Raw genomic sequence first — 17,744 nt, 5'->3', positions numbered from 1 at the left:
CTCGGAGATCTGAATCGGCACTTGAACATCTGATCCTTTCATAATTCGATCGGCTGTGTCCATCCTGCAAGGAGGGGAGTTGCATATCTCCATGTGCCAAAGTTTCCTGCTTACCAGAAATTTCTGCAGTTTGAAATATAAAAAAAAATTCAATCGTGGCCATCTGGCTTAGCCACAGCATTCTGGCACCTCCTTTAGCCAGGTTAAGGGCTCAAGGCATAACGGTCCTAGCCTATTAAAAGGATCTACTTTTAATAGATCATTCAGTCTCAGGTCTAAAAAACAGAGTCTGATCTCAGCTGTAGACATCTGAAATCTCTAGGTTGGATTCTCAGCCCAGCAAGATTCTCCTTAAAACCATCAAGGAGGTTACTTGGGGGCTGGTTATAGATACCATACAGAAGAAGGTTTTCTTACCCCAGACATGAATCCGTTACATTGTAGGACTGATTCAACTTATCAGGCTAAAGGAAAATTCCTTCATTCGGTTGCAGGATATTTTTAGGGGAAATGGTAGCCTCCTTCACGCAGTTTTATTCAAAGACTGCTTCAAGACACCATCTTGTCGGTCAGGAATAAAGAGGATTCAGGCCTTGTTTGTTTCCAATACGCTTGGCTCCCAACATAGGTCAGAGCCTAAGTTGGTGGTTATCCAGCAGCAAGGTGTTAACAACAGATGCCAGCCTTCTAGGCTGGGGAGCAGCCCTGAAAGAAGATTCTGTCCAGGGGAGATTGACAATTGCCTATCAGCTTTTTTGGAAGTTTCAGGCAGTACATCTGGCCATAGAATCTTGGCGGTCAGATTACGGGACTGTCCTGACAGGATTTAGTCTGACGGAGCCACAGTGGTGGCTTACATCAATCACCAGGGGAGACATGAGAAGTCGTGCAGCCCAAAAAGAGGTAAATAATGTTCTAGCTTTAGCAGAACACAACACTCCTTGCCTATCAGAAATTTTAATATTTCAGGCGTACTACTTGAGATGCCAACAATTATTTCTGGGAGAATGATCTCTTCACCCTGACATCTTCCTAGCAATATGTCAGATGGGGTATTCCGGACATGGACCTATTCGCGTCCAGATTCATTAATAAGGTTGACAACTTTATGTCAAACAAGGGGTCCACTAGCAGGCAGAACAGACGCATTAGTCTTCCCAGGGGATCAGTTCTCACTGATTTATGCATTTCCTCCAGCTCTGCTACCTCCGCGCCTTCTCCGCAGGATTAAGCAGGAACAGAAGGAGGTAATTCTGGTGGCCGGGTCCCAGAAGATCTTAATTTATCAAGCTCATAGAGAGGGCAGTAGAAGTCCTTTGGACTCTGCCATTATAGCCAGACCTTCTTGCATAAGGTCTGGTATTTCATCCTACTTTACGGACAAGGAGTTAACAGGTTTGACTGTTGAATCCCACTCTATAAAAGATTGTGGGTGATCTCCTTCAGTAGTGTCTACTTTGACTAATGCCAGGAAGCCGGCTTCCAGAATCACTTACTATAGAATCTGGAAGGCATAGGTTTCTTGGTATGGATCCAGGGGTTGGCACCCCAGGAAGTATGTCAATAGGCAGGATTCCTGCATATAGGATCTGAAATGAAGCTGGCCTTGACTTTTATCAAGAGCCAGATCCAGGTTGCGTCAATGTCTTTTCCTATGGCATCTTGCATCCCACTCTTGGTGCATAGCTTATTCAGGGGGTAACACGGTTTATCCCCCTATCAAGGCACCTTTAAATCCTTAGGATTTAAAATGAGTCTTTTTGGCTTTGCTGAATCAGCCGTTTAAACCTTACGAGAAATTCTCTTGGTTCTTATAATAGATAAAAGATAATCTTTCTTGCTTGCCATTTCTTCTGCTTGAATAGTATCGGAACTAACGGTTCTGTCTTGTAAGAGCCATATTTCATCATGCATAAGGATGAGGTGGTTTGATGTCCTCAGCCTGAATTCTTACCAAAAGTGGTAACATGTTTTCATTTAAACCAAGATATCATTCTTCCTTCTTTCACCCCAGAAGCCTTAATCTGGGGAAGAGAAATCACTACGGTCTCTTGATGTAGTAAGAGCGATCAGAATCTATTTAAAGGCGACCGCTCAGGTTCGCAAAACACAGGTTTTGTTTGTACTGCCAGAGGGTCCAAGATATGGACAGGCAGTCGAGATCCACTATTTTCCAAATGGGTTTGTCAAGTGATTTGATCAAGCTTCAGCATAAAGAAGAAAATTCTTCCTTCTCGTATTTAGAGCACACTCATCCAGGGCAATTAGTGCCTCTTGGGTGGTGCATCATCAGGCCTCTATGGCTCAGATCTGTAAGACCGCAACTTGGCTTTTGGTGCAGACGTTTATCCGATTTTATCAAATTGATATTAAAGGTCATGAGGATATTTCCTTTGGGCACAGCATACACAGCAGGCTGCAGTATGAGTCATCTGGCCTCCTGTTTCCATTGCTATGGGACATCCCACATAGTTATATTGGTTAGTTATATAGTTATATTATATAGTGGCAACAGTTTGCGCAGCGCTTAACAAAATTAAGGCAGACATTACAGTTACATTACAATTTGGTACAAGAGGAATCTGAGGACCTTGCTCACTAAAGCTTACAATCTAGGAGGGAGGGTCAATTGATACAAAAGGTAATAGCTGTGGGGGATGAGCTAATGGAGAAAGTAAAGCGTATTAGAAGCAGGATAAGCTTCTTTAAAGAGAAGGGTTTTCAGGGATCATCTAAAGATGGATAGATCAGGGGACAGTTGGACAGATTGGTATAGAGAGTTCCAAAGGATGGGAGAAGCTCTGGAGAAATCCTGTAGGTGAGCATGGGAGGAGGTGACAAGGGAGCTAGAGAGCAGGAGGTCTTGGGAGGGCCAAAGAGGAGAGCGGCTTGGTTGGTGTTTTGAGACTAGGTTAGTGATTTAGTTGGGGGCAGAGTTGTGGATGGCTATGTACATTATTGTTAGTACTTTGAATTTTATTTGTTGGGTGAGTGGAAGCCAATGCAGGGATTGGCAGAGAAGGGTGGAGGACACTGAATGGTTGGTAAGCTGGATGAGTCTTGCAGCTGTATTCATTATGGACTGAAGGGGGGATAGTGTATGTAAATGTAATCCAATGAGGAGTGAGTTGCAGTAGTCGAGGTGACAGATAACCAGGGAGTGAATTAGAAGCTTGGTGGTGTCTGGTTAAAAAGGGGCATATTCTATGCGGAGCATATTCTATTGCGGAGGCGAAGGTGGCATGATTTGGACAGGGATTGGGTGTGGACATATAAATGGTAGTGGAAGCCATGGGAGGCTATCAGCTGACCCAGGGAGGATGTGTAGATCGAGAATAGTAAAGGTCCAAGGACAGAACCTTGGGGGACCCCAACGGTAAGATGTGTTGGAGAGGAGGAAGGAAGTAGAGTTGTAAGTGACACTGAAGGTGCGGTGCAGCAAAATCATCTGTACAAATTCCGACACGCAAAATTCCGACGCATGCTCAGAAGTATTGAACTTCATTTTCTCGTCTCCTTGTAGTGTTGTATGTCTTCGCGTTTTTGACAGTCGAAAGTTCAGAGAACTTTTGTGTGACCGTGTGTATGCAAGCCAAGCTTGAGCGGAATTCCGTCGGAAAAACCATCCAAGTTTTTTCAGACGGAAAATCCGCTTGTGTGTACAGGGCAAAAGATGCATGCATTCATCAGGAGAATATAGATGATGGTAATATTTGTGTTACAAAGTAGGCCTATAGAAAAAGAAGCTTCCTTTTTTGCAGCAGAGCAGTGTATGGCATCCAAGGACACCATATTTAGGGGGAACCAAAGAAGGTATAAAATAGTAGGACCACAGAAGATGAATTATCTGTAATTTCAATATTCTAGGGGTGCTATCAAAGCCATGTATCAATAATCCTAAACTGACACCATTGTACATAGCACCACCTCAAGGAAAGTCTTAGCCCTTGTACACACGGTCTGAGATTCAGACGGAATGTGTCCGATCGGACCGATTTGTTGGATATTCCGACTGTGTGTGGTCTACATCGGACTGTTTCCGTCGGTGTATCCGACGGACCAAGTTTTCCAACTTGTTGGTAACATTTTCCGACAAAATGCTCCGATCGGACATACTCCGATCATATGTAGAGAATTCCGATCGGACAAAGTGCCACGCATTCTCAGATCAAATTCCTACACCAAAGCTATTGGCTACTAGTGTGAACGTAGTCTTGTTGTAACGAAATAACGTCATCACGTTGGATTTTCCAACAACTTTGTCCGACCGTGTGTATGCAACAGTTTCAGACAAAATCCGACTGATTTGGTTGTCGGAATCTCCGACGGATTTGGTTGTCGGAATCTCCGACTGTGTGTACAAGGGCTTACAGAGAAATTGGAGCTATAAGATCCCAATCATGCTCGTCTAAAATTGTTCTAAAACCATCCTCATACCCCAAGCTGTATTAGAGAGATATCACAAGGAAAGGCTACATGTTCCCCTATGGTGTACCTATCAGCTCTTGACAACGGCTTTGAGTTCCTGGAGCCATTAGATCACCTGTAGGCTTCCATTGCCCCTCTGCTGTCTGCATTCCCTCCTTTCTCCGGCAGCAGCCACCCCTCACTGACACGGGTTCTAATTTAAAAATAGGTAAGTACACTGAGCTTACAGGTTATGCAGGCTAGGTAGGAAAAGGGGGTAGGGAGCGTTTATTTTATTTTTTGTTTTGTTTTGTTTTTTTCTTATTGTTAGCCTTATTTTCACTTTGAGACTAGGAAATCGCTATAATAAGAATAGTTTTAAAAAGATGTCTCTAATATCTACATTAAATGTCAATATTTTCCTTGATTTTTGCCTTTAAAAATAGCACTTTTATTTTAAACCCAGAATTCATGCAACTCAAATTTTTCAATAATTGGCATGTGATAATTATGGTAATGTAGGGAACTGTTTCGGTTTGTGCCATCTGTTTATTTCTCATGATCTGTCCAGCCAGAGAGATGTCCTTTCATTCCTGTCCCAAAGGCACAATGGGAATTTAGAGGACGTTAGGAGAATTCACTCTGACAGTTGTCCCTAGTACAGGTATCCCATTTGGAGGATTTACCTTCACTTCTGATAACTGTAAAAAATTAGATTTCCCATCACTTTCTGTCTTGGGGACATTGGTCACCAGCACAAATGAAGAATTTCAATCTTCCCAGTAAGGGCACAGAAATAATAATAATCCCCTTTGGCCTATTAATACACTTTATTTGTATGTATGGCTAGCAAGTGAAAAAGCGTCTACACTTTTCTCGGATTTCCAGTAAAATATTTCTAAAGAATTTGAGTATTCTTTGGAGAAATCATTCTGTTAGACATGACTGGAAAATAGGTTTATTTTAGATTTACTGTTCTGCTGGTCTTCTTAAAATATTTTTCTGTCACTGTTGGCAAAATAATATCCAGTTAGCAGCAGTGATCCGCACCAATGTTGGCATGTTATGAAAGTGCGATCTTGTTACTATACTTGTGTAGGCTTAAAGACAATAATTTCCTGGGTAAATGATTAAATTTACTATAGATAAAGAAAACATTCCTACTGTGATGTTTAACCACTAGCTTCCCAAGCCAATTCTGACTATTCTGTTATACATATAAAAATCTGTATTTTTTATTTTTTTGCTAGAGAATTACTTGGAGCCCCCAAACATTATATATATATTTTTTTAAGCAGAAGTCATAGAGAATAAAATGGTGGGTGTTGCAATTTTATATGTCACACAGTAGTTGCGGTGTGGTTTTTCAAGCGCAAACTTTTTGGAAAAATACATTTTAACGAATTGTATTGAAAACAAACACAATACAATACCCAATATTTTGGTCCAATATAAAAGATGATGTTACACTGAGGAAATAGATACCAAACATTTCAGGCTTTAAAATTGTGCATGCCCGTGAAACGGTGACAAACTACTTCAAATTATCCATAGGCAAAGCTTTTAAAGCCTTTACAGGTTACCCGTTTAGAGTTACACAAGAGATCTGGTGTTAGACCATAGCTCTCACTTGGACATTTACGGTGATACCTCACATATGTGGTGCGATCTCTGTTTACATTTTCGTGTGGCAGGGACCTGTACGTTCACCCTTGCGCATAAGTATGGTGGGGGGGGGGGGGACAGGGCACTTTCTTATTTTTACAGTGTACCTTTTAATTTATTTATTTTTTTGTTCACCTTTATAGCTTTCACAAGGGATGTTGCGATAGCATAGATAGTGACAGGTCCTCTTTATGGAGAGATCTGGGGCTTTTCTTTGACCACCAAAGTAGCAGATCAAACCAAGATCGCTTTGATCTCCTGCTTCACAAACAAATTGAAAATGGAAGTGATGAAATTCTTGTCTCTCCTGGGTTTTGGCATCGAATATTGAGAGGAACAACATTGGTTCTTATTGTTTCCTGGGGAGCTGATGCTGCTGGTTGCATCCTCAACTGAGGTCCCGAGTCCTTAATGGTGGTGGTGGGACCCTCTTGTGCTGCCTATGAAAGTGGTCCAGCAGCTGTATAGCCACTAGGATTACTTTTATGGTGTAGGTAATTGGTCAATGTAAAAAATTATACCGGGATCACATTTGTAGCCTCAACCATGATCCCAGTATAACCGCCTCAATACCAGGCCACACACACACACACACTCTCACACACTCTCACACACTCTCACACACTCTCACACACTCTCACACACTCTCACACACTCTCACACACTCTCACACACTCTCACACACTCTCACACACTCTCACACACTCTCACACACTCTCACACACTCTCACACACTCTCACACACTCTCACACACTCTCACACACTCTCACACACTCTCACACACTCTCACACACTCTCACACACTCTCACACACTCACACACACACTCACACACACTCTCACACACACTCTCACACACACTCTCACACACACTCACTGGTATGGATGTGGTTAAGGCAGCACATGTTTTCTTTATTTATAATGGAGAGTGTATATTACTATTTGCTCTTTGTTTAAAACCTCTGGGTTTGTCCATACTTTTAACACTCTTCATTGATTTTAATAATGCTTCTTTAGCTTGTGAGTCCCACAGCCCCACATACACTATATTGTCAAAAGTATTGGGACACCTGCTTTCCCCCCCCCCCCCCCGGTTCATGCTGAGAGGAAAGTCAATCAGCGGCTCTCCTGTCGGGGGGGGGGGGGGGTGCACTAATAATCAATGTATTGATTATCAGCTCAGCCCCCATCAGAGGTGCCAATCGCTGCCAGTCAGGGACCATCAAAGTGCCCATCAGTAACGCCTGTCAGTGCCCATCAATAATGCCTGTCAGTGATGCATATCCGTGCCGCCCATAGGTGCCCATCAGTGCTGCATACCGGTGGCCCATCAATTCCACATATTAGTGTCTCCTCATCAGTGCCCATCAGTGCGGCCTAATCAGTGTCCATCAGTGAATAACTTTTATAACAGAAACAAAGAAAAACTTGTCAGTCTTTTTTAGTTTGTTAAGCAAAAAATTAAAAACCCCAGTGGTGATCAAATACCACCAAATAAAAGCTCTGTTTGTGGGAAGAAAATGATTTCACCTGTGAAGCATGCAGGCTGCCATTTCTAGAAAGAATTGAAGCATTTTAATTTGCATGACAGTCCGGCAAATAGAATTCTGCAAATATAGTTATTATTATTTTACATGATTTATATAGTGCCAACGTTTTAAGCAGCGCTTTACAATATAAAAAGGAGACAATACAGTTACAATACAATAAAGGATTAAGAGGGCCCTGCTCAGAAGAGCTTACAATCTAATAAATTAGTGGTAATCCATACAGGTTTTATATAAAGTGCATCTGTGACCATTCTGGCTTTAGATAAATATGGGGTTGATGGTATAGCCACCTTGTGAAGTCTCCCACAGAGTATGAGCGAGTGTGATGGGCATCCTTATTGGCCAATGGGGAGGTGAGGAGGACAGAAAAGATTACACAGTTACCATATTTTTTCTGTAATACAGCACCCCAGAGCTCAAAGTAAATGGTGCACTTTACTGGATGCCCATGGCTCTACATTCAGCACTGTTAGCATTGATCATGCATCTGTACATTAGCAGCATTTTTGGCAGATACACAATTATGTCTAATGGGTACTATACACAACTCTCATATTTTTCAAAATGAGATCATAAAACAATGGGCTATTAGAGTGAGTGGTATGTCCAGATTTTGGTCATACCAGAGAGAACTGCTGATCACCATTTAATGCTACTGCTGCTATTAAAGCAAATATGCTAATAGCATTCATGTTCATGATCAGTGCCATGATGGAAATGACCACAGGAAAGAATCTCCTCCATAGACTGCAAGTAATTAGTGGAAGTCTGCTTTCAGATGTTTCCCTGATGGGCTCTCGGCACTGTTGTAGGAAACCTGCTTTTTCGAACATCTGCTTGCTTCTCTGTTGGTTTCTCAGAATTTCTACATTGCTTTATATAGTGTACATTTTCTGCTGGTCAGCACTGGGCTTCAAAGTCAAATGTAGAATTACTTTAAACATGTTACGAGGCCATAAAGAGTGCATACATTGATCGCTTTTTACATGTGTGCATGAAGTACAGCTTGCTTTCATAAAGCATCCTGTGTAGATTTTACATTTAATCAGAAGACTTTACAATGAAGAGCTTTAGGAAATTATGTAAGCTAAAAAAGGAAGCAATCCTTTGATTGCAACATTTTCTATTTTATACATACACCGTAAAATAGAAAAACTTTTGCTTTAATTAAGCAAACTACAAAGTAATATAAAAGTATATCTGTCTGCTTAATTTATCTAGTCTGTCTATTTATTTTTTTTTATTTTTTTTACATCTCTGTTCACTCGTGTATATTCATGGTCAGCTTAGCAACATTTACTGTTTACGTGGAATGGTTTTCATTAGTATTGGGACATGCAAAAATGTACCAGTTAGGCTGGGTTCACACTCGTGTGAATTGGATATGGGTTTCCCTGCATGCAAATCACATGACAGGAGGTTATGACCGGCTCTCTATGGAGATGGTCCACATATCTTTGTGACGGCTGCGGAGTGGCTAGTGTCTTTCGCTCTGTTACAGGGCCGATATCAGGCATAAATTTGCCCACGAAACAGAACAGGGACTCACCGGACCCATGCTGTGAGCCGCATCCATGGGCAGTGTGAATCCAGCCTTAAACCTCATACACACGATCGGACTTTGTACAGAAATCCACGGGAAAGTTTGTACAAAGGGTGTTGCCTGGGAACTTATTAAGCATACACATGATCTGACTTTTTCAGCCAACTTTCACCAAATCACATGGTTTTTCTGCTCTTTACCGCCACCTTTGGTCAACTTCTGTATTGTCTGATCTTTTGCATTGGTTCTGAGCATGCGTGTTTGTACTTTGTACAAAAGTCCGATGGTTTTCTGTACACACGATCGGACTTTGCTCCATCGGACTTATGTTTTCGAAAAGTTTGTCTGTTTGCATAGCCAACATTTGTCCGATGAAAACCGAAAAAGTTTGTCCGATGGAGCGTACACACGAACGGATGTTGCCTTAAAACAGCTAATTTGCATGTTTGTTGTCAAAAAGCCTGATTATGTGTACGGGTCTTTAGAATTATTTCTTCAATGTGTGTCAATGTCCAGACTAATGATGTAGTGCAATATTATGACACCACATGCTTTTTTAAGAACTGAAATAGCAAGACTAAAAGAGGGTTGTGCCGATGCTGAGTATTTTCACAAGTACTCGTAAAATTGCTCTGATACCCGAAAACCAATACCTTTTGTGGCGCAATTGAGCCCATACCAAATGAATGGGCTCAAATCACGCTGCAAAAAAACATGTGATTTGAACAGGAATGCAATGAAATTCCTGTCCGAATCGCTTGTAGTTTCCCGAACCACTCGTGTGAAAAACCGAATGCAATTTGGAAAAGAATCACATCGCATTCCTGTTCTAATCACATGCGTTTCTTTGCAGTGTGATTTCAGCCCATTCATTTTGTATGGGCTCAAATTGCATGCAAAGGTATTAGTACTCAGTATCGGCGAGTACTTTACAGAAAGTTTTGGTACGCATACTCACCAGTAAAAAAAAAAAATGGTATTGGTGGAACCATAGAAAAAAAATCCTAAAGCTGGTCATGGATGTTTTTTTTTTTGTTTTTTTTTTCAATTAGTCATTGGGCTGAGGAGAGGAATCGGCTTGGCCAGGACATATATACCTTATAGTGGGACTCTCCGCTGTCAGAATATACTGATCATTGCCTCCAGCTGGCTGATTGAGAAATATTCCCCAACAAGCCTGTTCAATTGACAGCTGTCAAAAAGACATGGGCACACTAGGGTTGCCACCTCATCCCTTTAAAACAGAACACATATTAATTACACAAGTTCTGTGGCTGATTAAGGTGGTAATTAAACTCACTTGGTGCCTTATCTGCATTAAATTAGCCTCAGGACATGTGTAATTTATGTGTTCAGGTTTAAAGGGATGAGGTGGCAACCCTAGGGCACATGTGAATTGGGATTTGACTGGCGCCTTCTGAACCAGTGCAATTTTGAACCATCTATGGCCATCGTAACAGATCCTTCATCCACCTCCTTTGTGTGGAAGGAAGAAATCCCCTCCCCCCCACTGGTACATTGTATTCTGACAGTGGCACCTGCAGCTGTCAGAATACACTGATCAGCAGCTGCATCTCATTCATAATTAAAAGTTGTGGCAACCCATGCTTTAAAACACGGTACCACAGTTCATTGTGAATGGCACCCCAACATACTGTACAGTAGAGCCCAATGCCCACAGTGCACCAGAAAGCATACAACACCCATTTTTTATTGGTTGTGGTGCATTGGCAGCACATTTATAATAAATGGACTGCCTTAACGCAATACATGTTAATGCATGCCAGAATGCTTGTTGACACATTTGCATTAACGTACTGTAAGGGAACATGGAAGTGTGAATGGGACCTCAATGTTTTATTTACCAGACCAAAAAGCAGCAGATAAGGTTTACACTTTAACACATCAAGCCTCTCAGGACAATTCTGCAACAATGGGAGATTGCTTTATTAGTGACACATTTTGCTTAGGTTACTAAATTATTTGACATCCTCTACACAGTCTATCCCTCCCTTCAATCCATCATAAATGCTGCTGCCAGACTTGTCTACCTTACCAATCGCTCTGTGCCTGCTACTCCTCTTTGTCAATCCCTTCACTGGCTTCCGCTTACCCAACAAATTAAATTCAAAATACTAACAATGTACAAAGCCATCCACAATTTAGCCCCCAGCTACATCACTAGCCTAGTCTCAAAATACCAACCTGATCATTCTCTTCGTTTCTCTGAAGATCTCCTGCTCTCTAGCTCCCTCGTCACCTCCTCCCATGCTCGCCTTCAGGACTTTTTTAGAGCCTTTCCAATCCTATGGAACTCCTTACCCCAATCTGTCCGATTATCTCCTACTCTATTAGCTTTTAGACGATCCCTGAAAACTCTCCTCTTCAGAGCAGCCTACCCTGCCCACACCTAACAACTGTATTTTCATTTTCTCCATCAGCTCATCCCCCACAGTTATTCCCTTTTGTTTCACTTGACCCTCCCTTCTAGATTGTAACCTCTAACGAGCAGGGCCCTCTGATTCCTCCTGTATTGTATTGTAACTGTACTGTCTGCCCTCATGTTGTAAAGCACTGCGCAAACTGTCGGCGCTATATAAACTCTGTGTAAAAATAATATTAATAATCCTGAAAACTATTGAATTATACTTAGAAATTACAGATGGTTTCAAAATTAATATTTTGCAGGCCACAATTTCTGACATACTAAAGCATGTAAAACAGATTAATACATGTTACATGCTGTTCTGTTTTTTACATTTGTTTGATAACACTTTTTTTTTCATTTCTTGTTTAGGGCCTGAAAAGAAGTGAACAGAGTGCAATGCTTGAGCTGTTTCGACAGCGACTTCCAACACCTCCTTCTGGTTCTGAAAACAGTTCTGTCGGTCTGCAGACTCCGACACCTGAGCAAGAGTCGTCACGCATCCGAAAACTGGAAAAACTCATCAAGAAGCGGCTTTAAACCAAGAGCCGTGACCTGTGGACTCCACAGTGGCCGGTTTAGCTGTATTGCTAGCAAATCTGCTGTAAACACTCTGACAGCCACCCTATTATGCTGTCACATCCCTTCTAATTGATCATTTTAAGTGTCACTGGAGTAGGATTTTAGCCAGAGTATGCCGATTGGAACTGACTAAACAGTATGACTTTGTCTCTGTCTAGACAGAACATATCTAGATCAGTCTTTCCCTCAAGCATGGTAAAAACACTGCGAGGGAGTATGCGGTCATGCAGGATTGTTCCTACTGCTTTTTCGGTTTGGTTTTGCCCAAGGCTTGTATGCAAGTACATAGCTTTGCATCCAGTCTATTTAGGGAGACACTTCTGTTCCCGCTGTGTCTAACCACTGAAACACATTGCAAACATAGCAGGTTCTAGCAGCTTATGTTAAAGTGGTATTGCTTTCCGTTCTACATCCAGCTGTTACATGAAAACAATGTGACAGCCTTGACACCTGATTCTGCTCAATGCCAGCAAGTTTCATTAAGTGTTAACAGTTTTATGCTGCACAAATAATGGAGCTTTGCTTAGACCAATACATTGGGTGAATTGTTCAGAAAGAATCTTGGCCTGCCTGTTTAAACTTAAATAGCTCTTAGTTAATTGATGAAGTTAGATGAAAGCTAGATACTTAACATGCATAATCATATTTTGTCTCTTTGCAGCCATGAAACTTTAAGATTAGACACAGACATTGTGTGTGTACTGGCACTATACATCCTCCCCCATCCCCTTCCTTGTTTTATATTGTAGTACAAACTCCTGAGACAAATGATAGTGTTAGATTTGTGAGATTATGGTGCTTTGTTATGCCTAGTACACATGATAAGAAAATCATAGGAAAAATACCACTTTCAGAGCGATCCTCCGATCATCTGTGCATTAGTGCACGGCTTTCAAGAACCGATCACCACCGTTCATTCGAAAATACCTGAAGGGCCTAACATAAACACATTTTCCAATATGATAATAGAACCAACACATTTTGTGTAATAAGTGTGGTATTTGTATGAAAAAAATTGTGTGACCAAGACTACACATGCTCGGAAATAAAAGAATATAAAATACATTACATCACTTCCGGGGTTGTATTCTGTCGTACGAGAATTTTCTTCACTCTATTAATTTGTTTTCAATATGGGACTAGCATGCAAAAGAAAAAAAACGGACGGCCATTCGTTCGATATTCTTCGCATGTATGTTGAGGCATTATAAAAGTAGCTATACACAAGATGAGACTGTTCCAGTGTAATTATACAACAATCTCTCCATCTCTGGGATATGATTAAAAGTGACATTTGGGTTTGTTTTTTTTTCTTCAAAATCACACTTACCTAGGTGGATGCAGCATCAGTTCCCCGTCGGCTCTAAGACTAAGAACTTAACGATCAAAGACCGCTGATCGCTTGGTTCTCAGAGCTTCGTGAGGAGAGAGCTGGCGAATGTTGGTTACCGCTCTCTACACTGCCCCCCTCACATACTGGAGCACTAGGCTGTGGAGGGGTCGGGAGCGGCTGACTGGGTGTAGAGGGTTGTGGGCGGATCCTGGCTTTATTGTCCCGATCTTGCCCAAGCCTGGACCGGCTCTGTGATCTCAGTCAACAGAGGGCTTCAACCTGTTGTCTGCTGAAAATGGGTCACAGGAGTGCAGAGCGAACTGAACTCCTGTGATCCACAGGGGAAGTACAGTCAAACAAGCTTTGGCTATACTTCTACTTTAACAGTGCATAACCTATGGAGATTTTATGGGTACTAATCTCAGTTAATTCAGGGGAGCCAATTTGGTGCAACACTATGCTGCTATACCACATGAACATATACTGTTCAAGGATCGTCACTGCATGGAATACTCTGAATAGTATATGTACATTTTTGATGATTGAGCGATTGCTTATGATCATATAGAAAAGAACCGTCCATGACCAGATAAAAGTTCACAATGACCAGGCAGAGCATCAACCTGTTAATTTTAACATCTCTGAATTACCTGTTCTCATCACAATAGTTTCATAGTTAGTTAGGTTGAATAAAGACACCAGTCCATCCAGTTCAACCTGAGTGAGTGTCTACAGTTGTTCCTATCCCTGTACATTGCACACTCATGTCGGTCCCTACCTTCAAGGAGCCCACAATCCAAGGTCCCCATTCATATACTAGGGCCAATTTTGGACAGAAGCCAATTAACCTACCTGCATGTCTTTGGATTGTGGGAGGAAACCGGAGTACCCGGAGGAAACCCACACAGGCACAGGGAGAACATGCAAATTCCAGGCAGGTGGTGTTGTGGTTGGGATTCAAACCAGCGACCCTTCTTACTGCTAGGTGAGAGTGCTAACCACTACACCACTGTGCTGCACAATGATTGATCAGCTGCTGCAGCCACAAATCAAATTGTACAATTTTAATGTATTTCTTTTTGCTGTTTTAAAAAAAAAAGTAACATGCACTATACATTTTTCAGTATGACAAATGTTACCAATTAGTGTTTCCAAACATACATTAACTCTATTATCACTAAATCGTGCACAACCATATTATTCCAAGCCGTTCCCAAATATGTTGACATCTTGATAAAAAGCATGCATGGCCAACAAGCAGATTATGAAGTATGTGACACTCCAAATTAAAGTTTTAAAATGCCACTTTTTCAAACCTAGCTTTGTCTTCTCCTTTGCTAGTAGCATATGCAATACACAGTTCCATCATACATTGCTATATATCCTTTTTATGTGTTATTACCAATGTTGCTTGACTTGTTAGTTTTACAGTTCTATTTTAACTGGCACACCACCAAGCAGTAGTAGTATTGTAACAGAATATTATAAAAAATTCACTAAAGATTTGCTGTTCAATTTATAGAAAATCATCTATTAATCTAAAGCTTGGTACACGCGGGCTGAATATCGAATGGTATTGACCGGTTCAACAGAAACCAGCCGAAATTTAGCCATTGTGTACAGTACCCTGTCTGACAGATCTCAGCCTAACGTCCGGCTTCTGGCGAATGGATATGCTGGAAAACCAGCAGCCAAATGGCATCCAATCAGCGCTCTTGTCCTGGCAGGGGGGCAGTCCTGTCAGAACACTATAGCGGGGAGATCACTGTACTAATGTGGCTTGTGTTAGTACAACGATCTGTCAGTTTGTTCTCCTTGTTCAGCCCACTGGGGCTGAGCTTAGTGTGTACAGTACAGTATTCTGTAACCTGAAATCCGGGTGTTGGGCGTTACACTAGATAATCATTACTCTTTACACTAGATAGTTTGCCTGTTTGTTGCAGGTAATTAATCATAAACTCCTGAATAGATGGTTTTCCTACATGGGTAAAATAGGGTGCATACTTTTGTATTATCTTTTTGGGTAACTAGGAATTCTTTTATTTAAGAGGAATATAAAATGGGGCTGTATTTATTTAGGGATTATTATGCAGGAATGTGGGATACATTTTTGCACAATAATCCCATTTATTATCATAGATGAAACTAATCCTTCTAGATTTTGCTCATAAACTGCACATCATAAAGGTGTGTTTTCATGTTCAAAGCAATTGGGTCGGTGAAAATTGATATTTCAGTTTTCAGTAGATGCTCCAGAGTTCATTTGCCCAAGGATTCTTAAGAAAGTTCACAGGCCTATAATATTGGGAATACAACAAGAAGAATAAGAACTCCTCACTCTGGGGGAGGTTATCAATCCAGAGTAGGGGCGGTAAAGCCAGGACTTCAGATAGAGCCTGCTTTGCTGAAGCCAAATCCGGCGGACTTTCTACCGAACGGACTTGGCCACACACGGAAAGTCGATTGCTAGCGCGATGACGTACAGCACGTACGACGGGACTAGAAAAAGGAAGTTCAATAGCCAGTAGCCAATAGCTTCCTTTTCGTACTTGCTTCTGAGCATGCGTCATTCTTAGTCCGGCAGACTAGCATACTCACGAACGTATTGTCCGCTGAAACGGCGGAAAGATTGGGCTGCAAAACTACTTTCTAAATCCGCCGGACTTTACGCTGAAAAAGTCCGCTAAAGCCCACACACGATCGGATTGTCCGGTGAAATGCGGTCCAGCGGACTAATTTGATCGTGTGTACGCGGCAAAAGAATGACTTTGCCTTCCAGATTCCATTCATAAGTAAAATACCATCCTCAGGTGGACTAAAAAGGTCTTTCCGTTTTTGTTTAGAGGACATTCAGTGATAATCTGAGAAGGATTATTTATATCTGTGCTGCTACCAAGATGTAGACTTTTTTTTTTTTTTTTTGGTGTTGGTAAAGAGAAAGCAAAACAGGACATAACGGAGAAATCTGTAAACTGAAGTAGATTTATGCTCCAGGATGGCCTCTCCCAGGCAGAATCTGGGAGTCAGACCCAGGGCTCATTCAGTAGACCGGAGCTCCAAAACTACTTTATAACAATAAAAAGTATGGTTTTGAAATTGAAAATGTTTCAGCATATTGGTCAGTGGTTTATTCATGCAGACTAATAGGTCCAGTTTTAGAAGTCTGTGAAAAATCTAAAGATGCCCTTTTTACGCGTGGTTATGGTCTTAAATCTGGTGTGTGAGGCATGCAACTATTATCAGTTCACTTTTCTTCTATTAAAAAGTAATTAAATGCCTCTATTTAATGAATTGTTTTAGGTTTGGCTCTGTCTGTTTTATTGAATAATGTAAACTCTCTTGGCTGTGTACTATATTAATTTCTTTGTACATAAGTGTGCCACTGCCCCACAAGCACTACAATGGTACACCATGTTCTCTAGCTGCTGCAAACCTGTAAATGGATGCCTTAGATGTACATTTTATTTGGCAGAGCTATTGGAAGGATTAATGTAGAATTGCAGACAATGTTCAGTTATTTGCCTAATAAAATCTATTGAATTTTATTCCAGAGTGGTGATTACTTTTTTTTGATGATGTGCTGCCTGAATCATACTCATAGTTGTGCAGCTTTCATAGGGTCTTTTATATGGGTTTCCACTGGCATTTTCAAATGCATTGGGGCGGCTTTGCTCTGAAGGTGCTTGTTAAAGTAAAACCCGTGCCAAGGCTTTGAATATTCAGGTATTTGCATATTCCTAACAAAAATAAATAAATGAACTTTAATCCAAACCCTCACTGACCTCTACAGCTTTAGGCTGGGTTCACGCTGTCTTCAGATGCGGCTCACAGTAGGGGTCCGGTGTGTCCCTCTTCATTGTTTCAGGTCCGATTTCAGCCCGAATTTGTGGCTAAATTTTGGACCAGAAATGGACCAAAAGACGTACAGGGCTTCTGAGCAAATTCACTCCGGAGCCCCAGCTAGAGTTGTCACCTCATCCCTTTAAACCCGAACACCTATGAATTACACAGGTTCTGAGGCTAGTTTAATGCAGATAATGCACCAAGTGAGTTTAATTACCACCTTAAACTTATCTGTGTAATTAATATGTGTTTGCGTTTAAAGGGATGAGGCCCCAGAGGAGATATGTGAGCCGGCGCCATAGAGAGCCGGTCAAAATTTCCGGCTATTGCGAATTGAATGTGGAGAACTGCATCCAATTCGCAATAGTGTGAACCCAGCCTTAGGCACTTTGGGGG

At 41.4% G+C, this 17,744-nt stretch overlaps 1 protein-coding gene across 1 annotated transcript in view; it reads left to right on the top strand.

The window, feature by feature from the left end:
- VPS53 (VPS53 subunit of GARP complex) overlaps positions 1-17,050 on the top strand; it is a 221,713-nt gene extending 204,663 nt beyond the window's left edge. Inside the window, exon 22 of the mRNA XM_077482250.1 lies at positions 11,963-17,050. Coding sequence (XP_077338376.1) covers positions 11,963-12,130 — 168 coding nt within the window. The 3' untranslated portion in view covers positions 12,131-17,050. The remainder of the gene's footprint in view (positions 1-11,962) is intronic.
- The last annotated feature ends 694 nt before the right edge of the window (positions 17,051-17,744 follow it).

Source organism: Lithobates pipiens, unplaced genomic scaffold, assembly GCF_037356315.1.
Source record: "Lithobates pipiens isolate NorthernLeopardFrog02 unplaced genomic scaffold, aLitPip1_a1.2 Scaffold_16, whole genome shotgun sequence".
NCBI lineage: Eukaryota > Metazoa > Chordata > Amphibia > Anura > Ranidae > Lithobates > Lithobates pipiens.
This window is presented reverse-complemented; position numbering and strand designations above follow the sequence as displayed.